We start from the raw sequence: 19,585 nt of genomic DNA, 5'->3' as shown, positions 1-19,585 counted from the left end.
CCTAGCATGCCTCTTCCCTCCTTCTCTTCTGAGTCACAGTGCTAAATAGCCGACTGCTGTAACTTTCCTCTGTTAAGTCATCCCCCAACAGTATCCAAAGTGGTTTACCTGGTGTTGAGTGGGATGCCACAGGGGTACTCCGCACTGGCTGTTTAACCTCTTTCTCCTCTCTGACTGTCACCCAGTCTCCTGTGTCCTGCACCTTGTGTGTAACTACCTCTCTTTGTCCTATCTGTCACCCCCTCAGCCTCCCGAATGATCTGGAGTTCATCCAGTACCAGCTCCAACTCATTAATGCGAATTGTTTGAAGCTGCATTTGGAAACACTTCTCGCAATTGTATTTGTCAGGGACATTGGAAGTCTCCCTGCCTTCCCACATCCGGAAAGCGGAACTATCTTGCCTAGCATCTCTACTGTCCAAGCTGAGCAGAATTGAAGGGAAGGAGAAAAAGAACCTTAGCTAGAGCTTTTTTTTTTGCTCTCTCTTCACTGAAGCCTCGAAGAGCTAAAGCTTCAAAATCCCCAGTCTAACTCTGTCCACTCCAACGATGGCCACTCCACTTGCCCTTGCCTTCCTTTAATTTGTTCTTGCTAATCAATCCCAAACGCCAATTGGTCACTGGTCAGAGCTTAATTTGTGTTCCTGCCATCCGATGCTGCCTTTTTCTACTTAGTCAGTTGACCTGATTGAAATCCTGTCCTCTCAAACTTCTGATGTCCGATTGGTCGCTGGTCAAAATGGTGAATAAAGTTGATCCTTGATCCTTGTTCCTTGGACTTAACTCTTGAGAGGGTGGGAAGGGCCTTTATTTCTGCTGTAGAGTTAGCCTTAACTTTATTGCAGTTATGGAGGAGTAGTCTGGTGTGAGAAGTTTACAGTCCAGGGTTATGGATGAAGTGTGGTTTGTAGCAAGATTTGTCAATGCCTCTGGAATCGTCCCACAGAGTTAGTAATTCTTGGCTAATCAGCCAAGGTGCTAGAAATTTAAATTGTAGTAGCATATGGATTTTGAAAACTGCATGCTGCACCCTCTTTGTTATCAATAGAATGCTTATCTGCATTCAAGTGTCATGTTAGTTTAAAAAGCGAGACCACCTTGCACTCATTTTTTCCATTGCGTGGATGCTAACATATTATTGAAACATGTACTGTAACTTGGAAAACATGTGCATCTTTGTGCGTATTTCTGCAAGAACAGCTGTTTTCAAAGTACAATGTAATATAACATTGTATTTTATTCTGTTTGCAGATATCTTTTGCTCCATATCTCTCGCCTCCAGCCAATTCACGCAGGAAGTACTACCAGTCTTGCAGCAGGCATACTTAGATGAAACATCAATGGATTATTTTCATTACAGCCAAGTGACCTTAGTGAATAATACAAGGCTGCTAAATCAGGTATTATGATCTATTTTTATAGGAGTCTACTTTACTGATGCGTTTTCTATCTCGGTCTACTTTCCTGCATGTCCTCAAATTCGTTGATATCTTAATTTTCAAAAGTCTACCGTCTTTCCTTGAATAAACCCGAGCTGCTGAAGATCCACGTTTATCCAATGGTTCACAGCCTGCAGACTGAGATAACTTCACTTAATCCTGCCTCTCATCGGGCCGTGACCCTCAGCCATTTGCTATCCGTGCAAAGTATCTGTCACCTATGCCCAGGGAGTCCACATTAACCACTTACTTGGACTAATCCCACATTAGAACCTGAATCGGGTTTATTATCACTGACATATGTCATGAAATTCATTGCTTTGCTACAAGTTACATTGAGCAAATTGTGCAAAAGAGGAATATCGATGTAATTAAGCACATATTTCATTCCCTCAGCATTCTTGTCAATTCAATTCCCCCCAGATTCTAAAGCTCATTTGCTTACCGGGGCAATTAATGTGGAATTGCGTCATGTGGAATATACTTTCTGTTAATCTGGGAGGAGGTGCCTGGGTAATCCAGGTTAATTAAACCCAAAGTTGCAATGTTAGAAAGCTCCACCTATGGAGGGATGAAAACCAGGTTTACTGAATTTTAAGAAAAAAAAGACATGGGGAAAAAAATAACTATGCGATGAGGCAAGGCTGATGCAGGCAGGGACAAACGACAAAATCACAGCAAATTACAGAAACTATTAAAAGATATAAACTGTTAAAAGTGGAATTGGTAGTTAATATCTCTACCCTACTTTTTGGAAATCCTCGGGGTGAAACCCCTGGAGGCGAGGCAGTATCGATAAAAGATTTAATGAAACTACGGCTATAACGAATACCAGCTATAGCAGGATGATATCGGCAGAGAGTAGTGGCCAAGATCTCTACTGTGTAACCAGGAATTAGTTCTGTTAAATTATACCAAGGCCAAGGCATTTGGTCAGATTTCTTTTTGTTTAATGTATTGTGGATTGACTTTCTGTGGAGGACCCACCATTTCATCCAACAAACCAAGAAACAAGATGGCGAGCCACCCAAGACCGCTGACCCAGCACGAGAACAGAATGCTTCAAGACGCCGAGGATTTAATATGTTTGGATGTATTATTTTATTTCTCATTCAAAGAATCTGAATTTGATTTTCTGGTAGAACTGATTATTTTTGCAAGGACTTCGATAACTGTCTGAATAAGACTTCGTTTAGAAGTTGTGATGTTGGAGAATTTGTTGTGAAAGGAGTTATGCTGTATATAAATATTTTTGAGGGGAGGGTTTGAGTTTGTATTTGTAGATATACAGACCTGAAAGTGAAACTGAGGTTAACTATAATACTTAAAAATTGGAATTCAGTTAGTTTCCTAACTAACGAGGGATAAAGAAAAAGGCAAATGTTAGTCTGTAAACCTTTAAATAGGCAATAACACTAGATCTAATTAGAGAAATTGGAGTAATAAAGGTTATTCTAATGAATCTCACTGAATCTAACTAAAAAGGAACTTGTTTTTTGTTGATACTTGAGATTTGGAACCTAAAACAGAATGTTTGAACTTTGAATTGTTCCTACTGGTGTAAATATTTTGTATATATTGCTATTTTTTATAAGCAAAACTTCCCTCCAGAAGTGTGTGTTTTGTGTTCACTGCCTCCTTTCGATTCCTAGAGCTTCTGATGGCCCACATGCACCTAGTGTAGATTTTAAACTAATTAGATTTTTCTCATAAAGTAGTGCAGCGACCAGTCACATGAGGTAAGACCAGGCACCTCACAGGTGTTACACCTGAGAAGCTGAAGAGCTAGCAATGCAATGCCCAGATCCCAAAATGGGATAAGTAAAATTTATTTAATCAGTTGTAGAGCTTGCAATTATTTCACTTGACAGGGAGGCTGAATGAAGAAAAGAAAGCTGCTTCATATTGGCTGCAGGATTTATTTCAAATGGGCAGAAGGTTACGTATGTGGCTAACAAGGGTCGTATAAACAAAAGGCATTAAAATGAGATGGAAGCCTCTTGAATAGCAACATGGTAGAATCAGGTTAACGATTCCGCTGTCTCAAGCAACTTTTCTTTCACTTTATTTTGTGTGTGTGTGTGTGTGTGTGTGTGTGTGTGTTTCTTCCCGTAGTTCAAGGATGTTCTGGTTAGATTAATTGGTCATTTTGTAAATTGTCCCGTGATTAGACTAGGGTTGCTGGGTGGCGTGGCTTGAAGGGGTTGTTCTGCGTGGTATCTGAAAATAAATAAATAAAACTTTTAGTTTCCATGTAGGGAATTGGTTATGTGCTCTATGTGCATAAGCCTATATAGGTACATGAGGGTAAAATTACATGGTGAGATCTCTCTGATATCACAGTTCTATTTACTTTTAGCCATAACTATGCACAAATAAGTAGTCAGCGCTAAGGAAATGTTTGACATGCCAATGTAACATGCGGCCCCTTGAATCCAACTTAAAAACTGAACACATTAGAAGCTCACTAAAGCCAGCCTCTCCATCACTAAAACGTTAGTTGAAAATTCACCCTTTCTTTCCAAAGAACTTCAAGTTCCGAGGTGCATACATCGTCTGTAGCCCATCTTGGTCCAACCATGTTCGTCATGGCCAAAAACACTCGCCAGCGCCTCTATTTCTGGAAGCTAAAGAAATTCTTCATTTCCCTGTTGACTTTTAACCTATTTTTCTCATTGTACCGTAGAAAGCATTCTGTCTGGATGTAAAATGGCCTGGTACGGCAGGAAACCACAGAGAGTTGTGGACACAGCTCAGCACGTCACAGTAACCAGCCTCCCCTCTGTGGACCTTGTTCACACTTCTTGCTGCCTCACTAAAGCGGCCAGCATAATTAAATACCCCACCACCCCAGACATTCTTTCTTCTCCTCCGTACTGTCAGACAGAAATACAAAAGCCTGAAGCACCGACCAACAGGCCCAAGAATAGCTTTTATCCCATTGTTATCAGAATCTTAAACGGATTCTTGAATGATAAGATGGACTGATGGCCTCACAATTTACCTTATTATGATCTTAGTATCATTTATCTGAACTGTACTTTTTGGGTAGTTTTTACACTTCACTTCTACCTTATTCTAGCACAATGCACTGTGTAATGATTTGATCTGCGTATATAGTATGTAAGACAAGCATGTTCACTGTATCTTGGTACATGTAACAACAATAACAAATACCAATAATAGTGAGCCAAGCTCGAATATAGCCAGCTGATGGTGTAGTAGCATCAGCACCGAACTTCGAGGAGAACGGTCCTGAGTTCGAATCCAGCCGGCTCCTTGCACGCTTTCCATCCGTGCTAGGGTGAGCACTGAACTAGCAACTCAGTCTTGTAAAAAAAAAAGTCAAACACTATAGAAATAGCAAAAACATCACCCAATGCACCACAAGGCACGTAAAGGAACAACAAGCTTGAATATAGCTGACGACTTTTCCTGAACTTTTAGTTTCCTGAGCTGTAAACAGCCTTGCAGAAGTACATGGGGACTGTTGGTAAAAGTTCATCTACAATGCAGGTCCACTTAGACCCAGCAGAAATGAAGAAACACCATCATACTTCCATGTTGGCAAGGACTCAGATTCTGGTTTAGATGTATTTATCGTGTGTACGGTACACTGAAACATATAGTGAAATGCAATATTTGCATTATCTGCCAGCACAGCAAAAATGAAGAAGCACCATCGTTTTTCCAAGTTAGCAAGGAATCAGATTCAGGTTTAGATGTATTTATCACGTGTCAGACATCCCACCCTACAAAAACTCATTTCAGGGAGGTAGCACCCCTGCCCCCCCACCCCCCCCCTGCAACCCCACATACCCTCCCCCCCCCCAGTCGACCTCCAAGGGTGTATATAATACTTTGTTTAGTGTTTTTTGTCTAATCTGTAAACCAAGTTGAGTATATGCAGAAAATGTGACATTAAAATATGTACTTATATTATCATGTTTATTCAATTACAACTTTAAGCAAGTCTACAGGGAGTTTGGCCTCATCACGTAGGACATCAATAGAGTAGCTCCTTCGCAGCTAGCCAGCTAGTTCAAATAACGTTAGCTATGCTAATGAATGAACGAATGGCACCTGTTAAACTCACCTCAACATGTCTATTACATTTTAACCCACCTCAACATGTCATTTATATTTTAACCCACTTCAACATGTCGTTTACATTTTAACCCACCATGGGCAATAGAAAAGTCACTGTTGCAAACAGTGCAGCGAGCAGCACTGTCATTATTTTTGAGGTCGACTGTAAAGCCTGCCCACAGAGAAAACTGATAGGTCTACTTAGCACGAAGAGAGACCAATCAGAATGCTCGCTCTCCCTCTCCCTCTCAAAAAGATCGATTTCTGTGATATTGTATATAATTTCCGGGCATCAGGGAGTCGCTATCAATATGTGGGAGACTCCCAGAACTTCCGGGAGAGGTGGGATGTCTGCACGTGCACGTGTACAGTACACCGCAGTATACAGCGAAATGCAACGTTTGCGTTAACTGTCAGCACAGCCGAGGATGTGCTGGGACAGCCCACAAGTGTTGCTGCATGTTTTGGCCCCAACAGAAGGTGCCCACAATTCTCGGCAGGACAATACAAATGGCGACAACAACAAAACAGAGCAAAGCAGACAGCAACAGCAAAAAAAAAACCCTTTTTCCCATCTCTCTCACACTCCCACCCACCAATGACTGGTAGGCAATGTTCACATGTCTAAATGATAAAAGTTGTGAGTTTGGGAGGTACTGTTGGAGTATCCTAGACAAGTAATTGCCGTGTATTTTATAAATGGGTGGAAGGAATAAATGGTAGTGTTTGTTTGAGCCTGATTGCAACTCCTAGATGCTTTAGGAGGTCGTAATTATGGTTCCCTTCCAAGTTGCATGAATATGTACATACATGCACGTATACATACGTAGCTGTGTGGAACACGCTTCCAGCAGAAGTGGTTGAGGCAGGTTCGATGTTGTCGTTTAAAGTTAAATTGGATAGCTATATGGACAGGAAAGGAATGGAGGGTTATGGGCTGAGTGCAGGTCAGCAGGACTAGGTGAGAGTAAGAGTTCGGCATGGACTAGAAGGGCCGAGATGGCCTGTTTCCGTACTGTAAATGGTTATATGGTTATACATTAAAACATACAAGTTAGGATCAGGAATAGGTCACTTGGCTCCTGAAGTCTGTCTTGTCACTTGGGTGATTTGATTATTATCTCATGCTCAGTTAACATCGCCTTGATTAGTAATTGTTAATCAAATGTCTACCCACATCTGCCTTAAAAAGTACTCCAGAGCTCTCTTTACTCTGCTTTTTAGGGAAGAGATCCCCAAAGACACTGAGTCCTCATGAGAGAAAGAACTTTGGTTCATATCCTTTTAATGGGTGATCACTTACTTTTAAACTGAGGCATGCTGGTTTTAGATTGCCCCGTGTGCTAGCTCCTTACCCACTCCCTTTCTCTGCTTGATGTCCTCTAAGTCCTCTTCATAGCTCACTTTTCTCCCACCCTTCATTTCATCAGCCAACGCAGCAACCATTACTTCCATCCTTTCATCCATGTCAGTTAAGTAAATTGTAAATTTCCTGTTCTGGAAATATTACCATTCTTCTTCATCACTGGGTCTAAACCCTGGGCATGATTCCCGACAGCACTGTGCGAGAACCTTCACCAGAAAGGATATGGTGGTTAAGAAACTGGTGAATCACCATCTTCTCAACAGGATTTGAGAATGGACATTAAGTGCTGGTGTTACCCTGATCGCAAAATTGAATAAATTATATGAGTTGTTTTAATGCTATTTTGGGCTAAATTGTTTTCTGGTAACCGAGAACTGATGATGATGCTTTTATTTATTTATTATATAGCGCAATAATTGGCTGCTGGAAACGAAGCATAAAGGATATACTGAGGAGGAGCTTGCTGAATCCTTTGCTTTTTTACTGTTTGACACGGAAGATCAGGTAAATCCAAAATCATAAGTTTGGCGGGATTGAAGGGAACGGACAGCTTTTTCCCGTAGGTTGTGAGAATACCAGACTCTCTACCACCAGCCAGGTCGCATCACATATAAAGCGCCAGTAACATGTACTATTTACTTTCTGACTTGTGAATGCTCCTTATTATATGTTGATTTATTTGTGTTAATGTTACCTTATGTGTTGTGTGTGAGCTATACCTACTGTTGTGCACCTTGGTCCAGAGGAATGATGTTTCATTTGGTGGCACACATGTATCCGGTTGAATGACAGTAACCATGAGCTTTAAACTAATTTATGATTATACTGAAGACTGCTTAATAATGCAAGCCCATTGGCATGTGAAAATATGAAGAGCAGAATGGCTAGTTGTGACGGAACTGTGCACTATATGTTCAGTTAACTTCATAAGCAGTGAAAACAGAAGTTAAACAGTTTATTTCTTCTTTCCTTTTTAAAAAAAAAAGTTTAACGCATCCTTGTAGAGGGTTGTTCGAGTGTAAAATTAAAAACTGACTTGTGAATGGCCAGGTCAATATACATTAGACAGGCTCAAAGGAGCTATTGATCTTTTAAAGCTCAAGATAGAGTGGAGGTCACACACAGTGAATATATCTTGACCAGTAAATACTGGACACCTTGATCTTGTTCGAATTGCCAACATTTTATCAGAATGCCTACCAAACCCAGTACACGTTGGAGCCCTTTGGACTTGAGCCAAGATCCATGCTTATACAGGCAGTGATTGAGAATATTCGGGAAGTCATCCTGCCCGAGCCCTTAGATAAAGAAAGCTGTGTGATGCAAGAGAGAATAGTTGTGTACTAGTTTAATTGCCTCAGGATGTTTTTGATTTTAGTTTCCTGTTCAATGTTGCTTTCAAGGTTCAAGATTGTTTAATGTAATTTCCAGTATGTAAACGTAAAGGGGAATGAAATAATTGTTACTCCCAATCCAAGGCAGCATTAAAAAACACTAATATAAAGAAAACAATAATAACAAAAACACAAATACTATTTAAACTTGTAACTAACTCTTACAGCTATCTGGACTATACCTCTTCCCACCCTGTTATTTGTAATCTCTGGAGACAGCTTATCTACTGATGTCTATTATAAAGCCTCTGACTCTCACAGCTACCTGGATTATACTTCCTCCCACCCTGTTACTTGTGAAAACGCCATCCCCTTCTCACAATTCCTCCTTCTCTGCTGCATCTACTCTCAGGATGAGGCTTTTTATTCCAGAGCGAGGAAGATGTCCACCATCAACTGCATCTCTTACATTTTGCACACATCTGCCCTCACCCCATCCTCCTGCCACCCCGCCAAGTATAGGGTTCCTCTTGTCCTCACCTACCACACCAGCAGTCTCCCTATCCAGCACATAATTCTCTGTAACTTTCGTCATCTCCAATGGGATCCCACCACCAAGCAATCTTTCCCTCCCCCTTTCTGCTTTCTGCAGGGATTGCTTCCTACACGACTCCCTTGTCCAATTGCCTCTCCCCACTGATCTCCCTCTTGACACTTATCCTAGCAAGGGGAACAATTGCTACACCTGCCCCTACACCTCCTTCCTCACTACCATTCAGGGCCCCAAACAGTCCTTCCAGCTGAGGTGACACTTCACCTGTGAGTCTGTTGGGGTCATCTACTGTATCTGGTGCTCCTGATGTGGCCTCCTCTATCTCGGGGAGGCCCAGCGCAGATTGGGAGGCTGCTTTGCTGAGCGCTTATGCTTCGTTGGCCAGCAAAAGTGGGATCTCTCAGTGGCCATCCATTTTAATTCCACTTCCCATTCCCGTTCCAACATATCAGTCTATGCCCTCCTCTGCTGTTGTGATGAGGCCACAGTCAGGTTGAAGGAGCAACACATTATATTCCATCTGGGTAACCGCCAAACATAGATTTCTCGAACTAATGGTAATTCCCCACCACCCCCTTTCCTTCACCATTCCCCATTCCCATTTCCCTCTCTCACCTTATCTGCCCATCACCTCCCTCTGGTGTGGCTCCTCCTTTTCCTTCTTCCATGGTCTTCTCCCTTCTCCAGCCCTGTATCTCTCTTACCAATCAACATCCCAGCCCTTTACCTCATCCCCCCCCCCGCCCCGGTTTCACCTATTACCTTGTGTATCTTCCTCCCCTCCCCCTACTTGCTTACTCTGACTCCTCATCTTTTCTCCAGTCCTGAAGGGTTTCAGCCTGAAACATGGACTATACTCTTTTCCATGGATGCTACCTGGCCTGCTGAGTTCCTCCAGCATTTTGTGTGTGTTGCTTGGATTTCCAACACATGCAGATTTTCTCTACTTTATAAATACGTAGGATAGCTTATACACATAGATTGATTATGTGTACATAAAGTGATGCTAGGCACAGATGTGTCTGTGCATAGGGTGACTCTGACAGGAAATGATAGAGTGGTGATGAGTGGTGTGGAAGAATGGGTTAATGGGTCGAGATGTTGATCAGCCTTTCTGCTTGGGGAAAGTAACTGTTTTTATTCCTGTTTTATTGTAGGCAAAAGCAGTTTGTCAAAATGGATTGGAGACTGGGCGTAGTGACATAACAACACTTGGAGATCCAGTGAAGGGTATATTTATTTTTATAAAATTAGTAATGGATGAGTGTGAATGAATGAGACCATCTGTTACAGGAAGTGAAACTTCTGTTGGGAAAGAGAAGACTTCCTTTTGATTGAGAAACGTAAAGGCATTGAACAAGTAAAGGCATGTTATTCATGAGCATATGGTTTTGTGCTAAAGATGTTTTCAAAGACTCCTAAGTGTAGGATTTGAACAAAGCGTTGTAAATTTTATTATTATTTCTGCAAATTCACTGTTGTTTCTAAACATTGAACTGCATCAGTTTTCTTTCTGCATTGACTATCTTTAAGTTAATTTTTGACAGTTTTATACTTTAGAAGAATATAGTGCACCAGTTGACTTCCAAGGTGGGATGTGCTTGCTGGGAGGGAGCGCTGTTTTGATTTGGAAGCGTGTGGGCACGGTGGGTAATAGGATTCAAGAAAAGTGTCCCTAAAGTGGCATTAAGTACTGTTCACATAACACATTCAAAGTAAACATAAATGACCCAAAGCAACAACACCAGGACATTTTCTACTGCTCCTCCTTGTTTTCTGTCTGTTGTACTGGAGGAAGTGGGCTGACACACTGACAGGGCCCAGACTTTTATAAACTCCAACTTGTTGGAGGGAAAGGCACTTGTTAGCGCGGCCCATTTGTTGGGGCCGGGTCCGCGAGTCTCTGCAAGTCCTCTGGGGGAAGTCGAAGCCTGGTGTCCGCAGGCCCAAATCTGCTGGAGGCCTTTTCCTGGGTTTAAAGGACTGTGTGTGTGCGCGTGAGTAGGAGGGAAGAATGGGGCTGGTTTTGCCATTCTGGGTTCATCCCTCTTCCTTTCCAGACCTGATGAAGAGTCTCGGCCCGAAACGCCAACTGCTTATTCAGCTCCTGATCATCTGAGTTCCTCCAGCGTTTTGTGTATGTTGCTCTTGACTTCCAGCATCTGCAGACTCTCTTGTGTTTTCATTTTGCTCTTTTTGTTCTGTTGCTTGTTATGTTCTGTGTTGTTCTACTAAGAATTGTGGGCATGCTATGTTGGTGCCGGAATGTGTGGTGACACTTGCAGGCTGCCCCCAGCATACCCTCGGGTGTGTTGGTTGTTCATGTGAATGGCGTATTTCACTGTATTCTTTGATGTACAGATAAACTTGAATATGTGGCATATGTCAGTCCATTTCAGACCCAAAACTTCAAAGGATATTTTAACCTTGTTACACACACAGTGGAAGGCACATACGCAGAATGGCACAGGCTGCGTGATTGGAATGGCAGTGTTGTGCTCCATTTTCTGACATGCACAGAAAGAAAGATTACCCCTGGTAATATCTGATTACAGCTGTCTACATCTACAGCTGGGCAGATTAGCACCATACAGATAGTCCAGACTAAATGTTCAGCTTCTGAATACCCTCAGCTATGGTCTGTGGAGGAAAATCACTGAAGATGTTGTGTAACATTAATTCAAGCAGCAGATGTGTAGTTATTTGGTGCAGTGGCCAGCAAAGGTGGGAGAATTTTAAAAAAATGAACCACACAGTTTTCAATGAATGAAAGCAAGTGATGCAATAGCTTTGCACTCAGTTAATAACTCTGCCTTTATGTATAAGCTGGTTATAGCTCAATCTCTTTGCATCTGTTTTATGGCTGTGGATTGACGATCACACTCATTTGACTTTCAGTTTTACACCTCCAATTGTATTATGGTTTCAAATTATGTGAGGAACTTGTGGACAGGGTACTTTGTTTCAACGCTTTGAGGGATCCAGCTGGCAGCACCTTAACATTTCAGAGCTTTAAACAATGCTTGACTGAAGCTTAAATGAGTAGAAAGCCAGATTTCATTAACACTGTTAATAGATTTTGTACTAATCTCCCCATGACCTCGTATTTCCTCTGAGCGTTGTGGTTTCCTGCCACGTTCCAAGGATGTATGAGTTAGGGTTAGCAAGCTGTGGGCATGCTATGTTGGTACTGGAAGCGTAGCGACACTTGCAGGGTGCCCAGCACCATCCTCGGACTGTGTTGGTCTTTGACGTAGAGTGACACATTTCACTGTACATATGACAAATAAAGCTAATTTTTAAAAAGTTTCTTTCTTTGTAACTTGATGTCCTCTGTCCTTATCTCTGTCTATACCCTAAGCATCAGAATCAGGTTCCGAAAACCTGTACTGGTTGTGGTTAGTGAGTTATCGGCACGCTATGTTGGTGTCAGAAGCACGACAACACTTGTGGGTTAACCCCCCCCCCAGCATATCCTCGATGCAAATGACATTTCTCGTTGTATGTTCTGATGTGCATGTGGCAAGTAAAGCTAATCTTTACCTCTTAGAACCCGAGTCACTGGGTGATGTTCTTTCATTAGGAAGGTTCAATTTCCATCTGTTTTCTCTTTAAGCTTTGGAGTTGAGTCAGTATTGCCAGCTGTGCTAATAAGGGTATCAAATGCCAAAGGTAGGTAGTTTTGCACTTTGTTCCCCAGGTGACAAACTTTTGCAAAAAAGTGGCTAAAAGTCAGGATGTTTGCACATATGAAATAGAGCAACAGCAGCAAGTTTAAAGACTGTGATTTCCTCTCTTTCGTGCCTGCAGACTTTAGCTTTCTCTTTCTTGAGCACCAGATAAGACAATTTATAAGTAAAGCAAGAGCTTTTCTATAAACTATATTTGATTCTGCCTCGGCTAGGATGGTGTAGCTCTTTCAATAAATTGTGAAGTGTAGTGTCACAGTGGGCCACCTGTAAATTTTTTATTGGGAACTTGCCAGTATAATCAATTCAAATAGCAGTTGTTTGCTTAGGTTGAAGTGTAGTGTGAAAGTTAAAAACACTACTGTTGAAAATATACACTTGCAACATGTTAGATATGGACTTTTATTTTCAAAATTGCTTTGTCACTGTATTCCTTAAACTGTGATATGTTTTAGACTTGGATAATGGTTTGCTGGATATGTGTGCAAAATGTTTGAGATTGTTATGTTTATAACAATGGCTGGGTGCTGTACAGAGAGAAAAACTATGTGCCAACATTTGGATTGGGTTCAATTTGGCTTTTGTTCTGCTCAGTTTGGATTGGATTTGGAGCAGGCTTTAATTTTACTTCCTGTGTCTCTAACTACTGATGTCACATCTGCTTTGCGTCAACTTCCGCTCAGAAGTAGACGCTGATCGTGCCAATGATTGCATTCCATGCGTCTGCTACCCTAAAGGAAAGGGAACAGTCTAATCTCCAGTCTGTTCCTACTCTTGATGCTTGGACTTGTGGCGTAAGTTCAAAGCCTTTGGAATAAGACTTTGGCTTTAGAGGGTTTAAGTTGTGCATGATTGTTGCTGTGGAGACTAATTAACTTCAGTATTTCTTATTGTTTTACAGGAGTGTATCTTTGTAAATTTTCTGACTTTCTTCATCCTACACCATGGTGGCATGGGAAGCAAGGCTATATTCTTATATTTAAAATAATTAAGGTAAAGTAACAGAAAATATTGTGCTTGTATGTTAATCAGATGATCTCATTTTAATTTTAAGTTATTTTTAGTGCAGCCACTTCTTTCTGTGAAACTGGTTCTTGGAGCTTTCTGTATTGTCTATCCATAACAAAGACACTATTATTTGCTGTACACAGCTCTATTCCTGCCATAGTATTTTAAACAGTTGGTATCCTTTACCTGCTGGGAATTTCAGAAAATGCATCTCTTCAAACTTCTCAGAATTTCAGCAAACTAATCTTGGAACAGGGTGTGTTTCATTTATTGATTGTATTGTGCTATCCCTTACATCTTCAGTATGTCCTTTTTCATAAGGATATCTCGGACAAAGCTAGTGTTAATACTCTGCATTAGTTAGCTCACTGTTTGCCAGCCACAGAACAGGAGTTCTAAATTTACCACAAGTAGATTTGTCCCTCTAATCACACCCATTACATCGGAGTCATTTTCTTTTTATTGCTTTGTAATTTTTTTTGTAATTTCAAAGCTTCTGAATTGGAATTGGTTTATTATTGTTGCACATACTGAAACGCAGTGGAAAGCTTGTCTTGCATTCTGTTCAAACTGTTACACAATGCACTGAGGTATTACAAGGTAAAACGATAACAGAATACAGAATAAATTGTAACACTGCAGAGTGCAATGCAATTAGACCGTAAGGCGCAAGGTTCTAACGGGTTAGGTTCTGAGGTTAAGAGTCCATTTTATCAGATCAGCGAACCATTGAACAGTCTTATAACAGCCGGTTAGAAGCTGACCTTGAACATTGCGGTACGTACTTTCAGGCTTTTTTATCTTCTTCCTAATGGAAGAGGGGAGCAGAGAAAGTGTCCAAGTGGAAGGTGTCTTTGTTTATGCTGTCTGCTGTACTGAGACAAGAAGTGTAGATTACAGGCCATAAAGAGGAAGTTGGCTTCCGTGATGTGCTGAAAGATCCCTGCAGTTCCTTGCAATCAAAGGCAGAGTAGTTGCCAAGCTATGATGCATTTCAGATAGCATGCTTCCTATGGCGCATTAATAAAAATTAAGGGCATATAGTATCACAAAAATTAGAGGGAAGCTTTTACAAACCAATAGAAAAACCGTAAAGAGAGAAAAATTGAAATATGAAGGTAAGCTGGCCAATGATATAAAAGAAGATACAAACCATTATTTCAGATATATAAAGAGTGAAAGGGAGACGACAGCTGATAACGGACAGCTGGAAAATGACACTAGTGAGGTAGGAATGGGGGTCTAAGAAACGGTGAACAAACTTATAAGTATTTTGCATCAGTCTCATTCCAGCAGTATGCCAGAAAAGCTAGAGTGTTATTACTAAAGAGAAGGTGCTTGGGAAGCTGAAAGGTCTGAAGTCACCTGGACCAGATGGACTACACCCCAGGGTTCCAAAAGAGGTAGCTGAAAACATTGCGGAGACATTATTAATTATCTTTCAAGAATCACTAGATCCTGGAATGATTCCTGCGGAATGGAAAATTGCAAATGTCACTTCACTCTTTAAGAAGGCAGAAGTAAGGAAATTATAGGCCAGTTAACCTGAGTCAAAGTCAGCATGGATTTCTAAAGGGGAAACCTTGCCTGACAAATTTGTTGGAATTCTTTAAGGAAATAACTGGTAGGACAGACAAAGGAGAGTCAGTGGATATTGTTTATTTGGATTTTCAGAAGGCCTTTGATAAGGTGCTGCATGTGAGGCTGCTTAACAAGATAAGAGCCCATTGTACTACAGGATAGAAGATTGGCAGCAGGCAAAGAGTGGGAATAAAGGAGGCCTTTTCTGGTTGGCTGCTGGTGACTAGTGGTTTTCCATAGTGGTCGATGTTGGGACAGCTTGGTTTCACCTTTTTACTGTATGATGGAATTGATGGCTTTATGGCCAAGTTTGAGGATGAAAACTACATAAGTGGAGAGAAGGGTGGTGTTGAAGAAAGAGGGGGTCTGCAGAAGGACTTACACAGATTAGAACAATGGACAAAGAAGTGGCAGATAGAATATCGTGTTGGGAACTGTATTGTCGTGCACTTTATTAGAAAGAATACTGGTGTGGACTGTTTTCTAAATGGGGATAAAATTCAAAAATCAGAGGTGCAAAGGGACTTGGGAGTTCTTGTGCAGGATTCCCTACAGGTTAACTTGCAGGCTAAGTCAGTGGCGATTGGTGTAAGGATTGCTTCTTTTCACATTGTATGGCAGTGATTTGGATGATGGCTTTGTGTCCAAGTTTGTGGATGATACGAAGATAGGTGGACGGCAGGTAGTGTTGAAGAAGCAGGTTGTCTGCAGAAGGATATAGCCAGATTGATGTAATAGAATCACAGATTCATAGAAAAGTGCAGCACAAAAATAGGCCCATCTAGACCATGCCAAATCATGTAAACTGCCTAGTCCCATCGACCTGCACTGGGACCATGGTGCACCTGTGTTGGTAGCTCATTCCACACTCTCACGACCTGCTGAGTGAAGAACTTTCCCCTCACGTTCCCCTGAAATTTTTCACCTTATACCTTAACCCCTGACCACTAATTGTAGTCCCAACTACGCTCAGTGGAAAAAATTACATACATTACTCCAAAATTAGACCTCACCAGTGTCTTAGACAACTTTAAAATAGCATCACGTCTCCTGTACTCAGTACTTTGATTTATGAAGGCCAATGTACCAAAAGCTTTCTTTACGACCCTATCTACCTGTGCCGCTACTTTCAATAAATTATGGACCTATATTCCCAAATCCCTTAATTCTACCGCACTCCTCAGTTCCCTACTGTTCACTGTGTAAGACCTACCCTGGTTGGTCCTGCTGACGTGCAACGGCTAGCACGTTTCCGCATTGGATTTCATCAGTCATTTTTCGGCCCATTTCTCTAGCTGGTTTAAATCCCACTGTAAGCTCTGTGCTGTCCACTACACCGCTAATCCTGGTGTCCTCTGCATATCTGCTGATCAGGTTTACCACGTTATCATCCAGATTGTTGAAATAGATGATAAACAAAGCAGACCCAACTTCAGTCACAGGCCTCATGTCAGAGAGGTAGCCATCTACTACCACTCTGTAGTTTCTCCCACAAAACCAATGTCTAATCCAATTTACTACCTCATCCTGAATGCCGAGCAACTGAACCTTTCTGACCAACCTCCCATGCGGCATCGAACAAATGTCCTGCTGAGGTCCATGTAGACAACATCCACTGCCTTGCCTGCATCAACTTTCTTGGTAACTTTGTCGAAAAACTATAAGGTCGGTTAGACGTGACCTAGCACACACAAAGCCATGCTGACTATCCCTAATCAGTCACAGTCTATCCAAATACTCATTTATACGGTCCCTCAGAATACCTTCCAGTAACGTTCCCAGTACTGATATCAGCCTCACCAGCCTCCAATTTTCTGTTTTATTCTTAGAGACTTTCTTAAACAGCAGGACAACATTAGCTACCTTCCAATCCTCTAGTACCTCACCGGTCATTAGGGATGATTTAAGTATCTCTGCTACTGCCCCTGCAAATTCTTCACTTGCCTCCCACAGGCCCTGGGGATTTAGCCACCCTAATTTGCCTCAAGACAGCAAACACCTCTTCCTCTGTAATCTGTATGGTGTCCATGACCTCACTGCTGTTTTGCCTCACTTCTATAGACCCTGTGTCTGTTTCCTGAGTAAATACAGGTGCAAAAAATCCATTTAAGATCTTCCCCATTTATTTTGGCTCCATGCAAAGATTACCATTCTGATCTTCCAGAGGACCAGTTTTGTCTTTTGCAATCCTTTAGCTGTTAACATATCTGCAGTATCTCTTAGGATTCTCCTTCACCTTGTCTGCGAGGGCAAGCTCATCCCTTCTTTTAGTTCTCCTGATTTCTTTTTTAAGTGTTCTCTTGTGTGTCTTATACTCCATTTTTTCCTACCTGCATAGCCGATGCTATGCACCTCCTTTTTTTTAAAACCATGGTCTCAATATCTCTTGAAAACTGAGGTTCTCTAAGCTGGTTATCTTTACCTTTTATTCCGACAGGCGCATGTAAGCTTTGTACTCCAAAATTTTCACTTCTGAAAACAGCTTGTCCCAATCCACACTTGTCAGATCCTTTCTGACACCATTAAAATTGGCCTTTCTCCAATTTAGAATCCAACCTTTGGCCCAGACCTATACTTTCCCAATACTTACTTTGAAACTAATGGCATTATGATTATCAGCTGCAAAATATTCTCCTACACAAACTTCTGTCACCTACCCTGTCTCATTCCCTAATAGGAGATCAAATATTGCACACACTGTTATTGGGACTTTTATGTACTGATTAAGGAATCTTTCCTGAATACATTTGACAAACTCTATTCCATCTAGCCCTCTTACAGTATGGGAGTCCCAGTCAATTTGTGGAAAGTTAAAATCATCTACTATCACAACCTTATGTTTCTGCGATCTCTATACAAATTTGTTCCTGTAAGTCCTGCAGACTGTTGGGTGGTTTATAACATAGCCCCATTAATGTGGTCATACATTTCTCATTCCTCATTTCCACCCGTAAAGTCTCACTAGATGACTTCTACAGTCTGTCCTGATTGAGCACGGCCATGACATTTTACCTGACTAATAATGCCACCCCTCCCCTTTTAATCCATCCTGCTCTGTTGCATCTAAAACAACAGAAACTCAGAATATTGAGCTGCCAGTCCTGCCCCTCCTGCCACCAAGTCTCACTAATGGCTATATAGGGCAATGTTACAATAGTCATGGGGGATTTTAATAGAAACATAGAAACATAGAAAATAGGTGCAGGAGTAGGCCATTCGGCCCTTCGAGCCTGCACCGCCATTTATTATGATCATGGCTGATCATCCAACACAGAACCCAGCCTTCCCTCCATACCCCCTGACCCCTGTAGCCACAAGGGCCATATCTAACTTCCTTTTAAACATAGCTAATGAACTGGCCTCAACAGTTTGCTGTGGCAGAGAATTCCACAGATTCACCACTCTCTGTGTGAAGAAGTTTTTCCTAATCTCGGTCCTAAAAGGCTTCCCCTCTATCCTCAAACTGTGACCCCTCGTTCTGGACCTCCCCAACATCGGGAACAATCTTCCCGCATCTAGCCTGTCCAATCCCTTTAGGATCTTATACGTTTCAATCAGATCCCCCCTCAATCTTCTAAATTCCAACGAGTACAAGCCCAGTTCATCCAGTCTTTCTTCATATGAAAGACCTGCCATCCCAGGAATCAATCTGGTGAACCTTCTTTGTACTCCCTCTATGGCAAAGATGTCTTTCCTCAGATTAGGGGACCAAAACTGCACACAATACTCCAGGTGTGGTCTCACCAAGGCCTTGTACAACTGCAGTAGTACCTCCTTGCTCCTGTACTCGAATCCTCTCGCTATAAATGCCAGCATACCGTTCGCCTTTTTCACCGCCTGCTGTACCTGCATGCCCACTTTCAATGACTGGTGTATAATGACACCCAGGTCTCGTTGCACCTCCCCTTTTCCTAATCGGCCACCATTCAGATAATAATCTGTTTTCCTATTTTTGCCACCAAAGTGGATAACTTCACATTTATCCACATTAAATTGCATCTGCCATGAGTTTGCCCACTCACCCAACCTATCCAAGTCACCCTGCATCCTCTTAGCATCCTCCTCACTGCTAACACTGCCACCCAGCTTCGTGTCATCCGCAAACTTGGAGATGCTGCATTTAATTCCCTCATCCAAGTCATTAATATATATTGTAAACAACTGGGGTCCCAGCACTGAGCCTTGCGGTACCCCACTAGTCACCGCCTGCCATTCTGAAAAGGTCCCGTTTATTCCCACTCTTTGCTTCCTGTCTGCTAACCAATTCTCCACCCACACCAATACCTTACCCCCAATACCGTGTGCTTTAAGTTTGCACACTAATCTCCTGTGTGGGACCTTGTCAAAAGCCTTTTGAAAATCCAAATATACCACATCCACTGGTTCTCCCCTATCCACTCTACTAGTTACATCCTCAAAAAATTCTATGAGATTCGTCAGACATGATTTTCCTTTCACAAATCCATGCTGACTTTGTCCGATCATTTCACCGCTTTCCAAATGTGCTGTTATCACATCCTTGATAA

General features: G+C 41.8%; 1 protein-coding gene across 3 annotated transcripts in view; it reads left to right on the top strand.

Moving 5' to 3' along the window:
* Window positions 1-19,585, top strand: part of LOC134359441 (protein TASOR 2-like) — a 148,343-nt gene that overhangs the window by 40,256 nt on the left and 88,502 nt on the right. For 2 of the 3 annotated variants that reach the window (XM_063072681.1, XM_063072682.1), the window contains exons 2-5: window positions 1,252-1,400; window positions 7,303-7,398; window positions 9,939-10,011; window positions 13,372-13,463. In XM_063072681.1, the coding sequence (XP_062928751.1) occupies window positions 1,252-1,400; window positions 7,303-7,398; window positions 9,939-10,011; window positions 13,372-13,463 (410 nt within the window). Of the gene's footprint in view, window positions 1-1,251; window positions 1,401-7,302; window positions 7,399-9,938; window positions 10,012-13,160; window positions 13,265-13,371; window positions 13,464-19,585 lie in introns of those variants that run through there. The other variant, XM_063072683.1, reaches the window with a different exon arrangement.

The sequence above is a fragment of the Mobula hypostoma genome, chromosome 20 (assembly GCF_963921235.1).
Source record: "Mobula hypostoma chromosome 20, sMobHyp1.1, whole genome shotgun sequence".
NCBI lineage: Eukaryota > Metazoa > Chordata > Chondrichthyes > Myliobatiformes > Myliobatidae > Mobula > Mobula hypostoma.
Note: the sequence above shows the minus strand (reverse complement) of the source record. Positions and strands in the feature narration are given on the sequence as shown.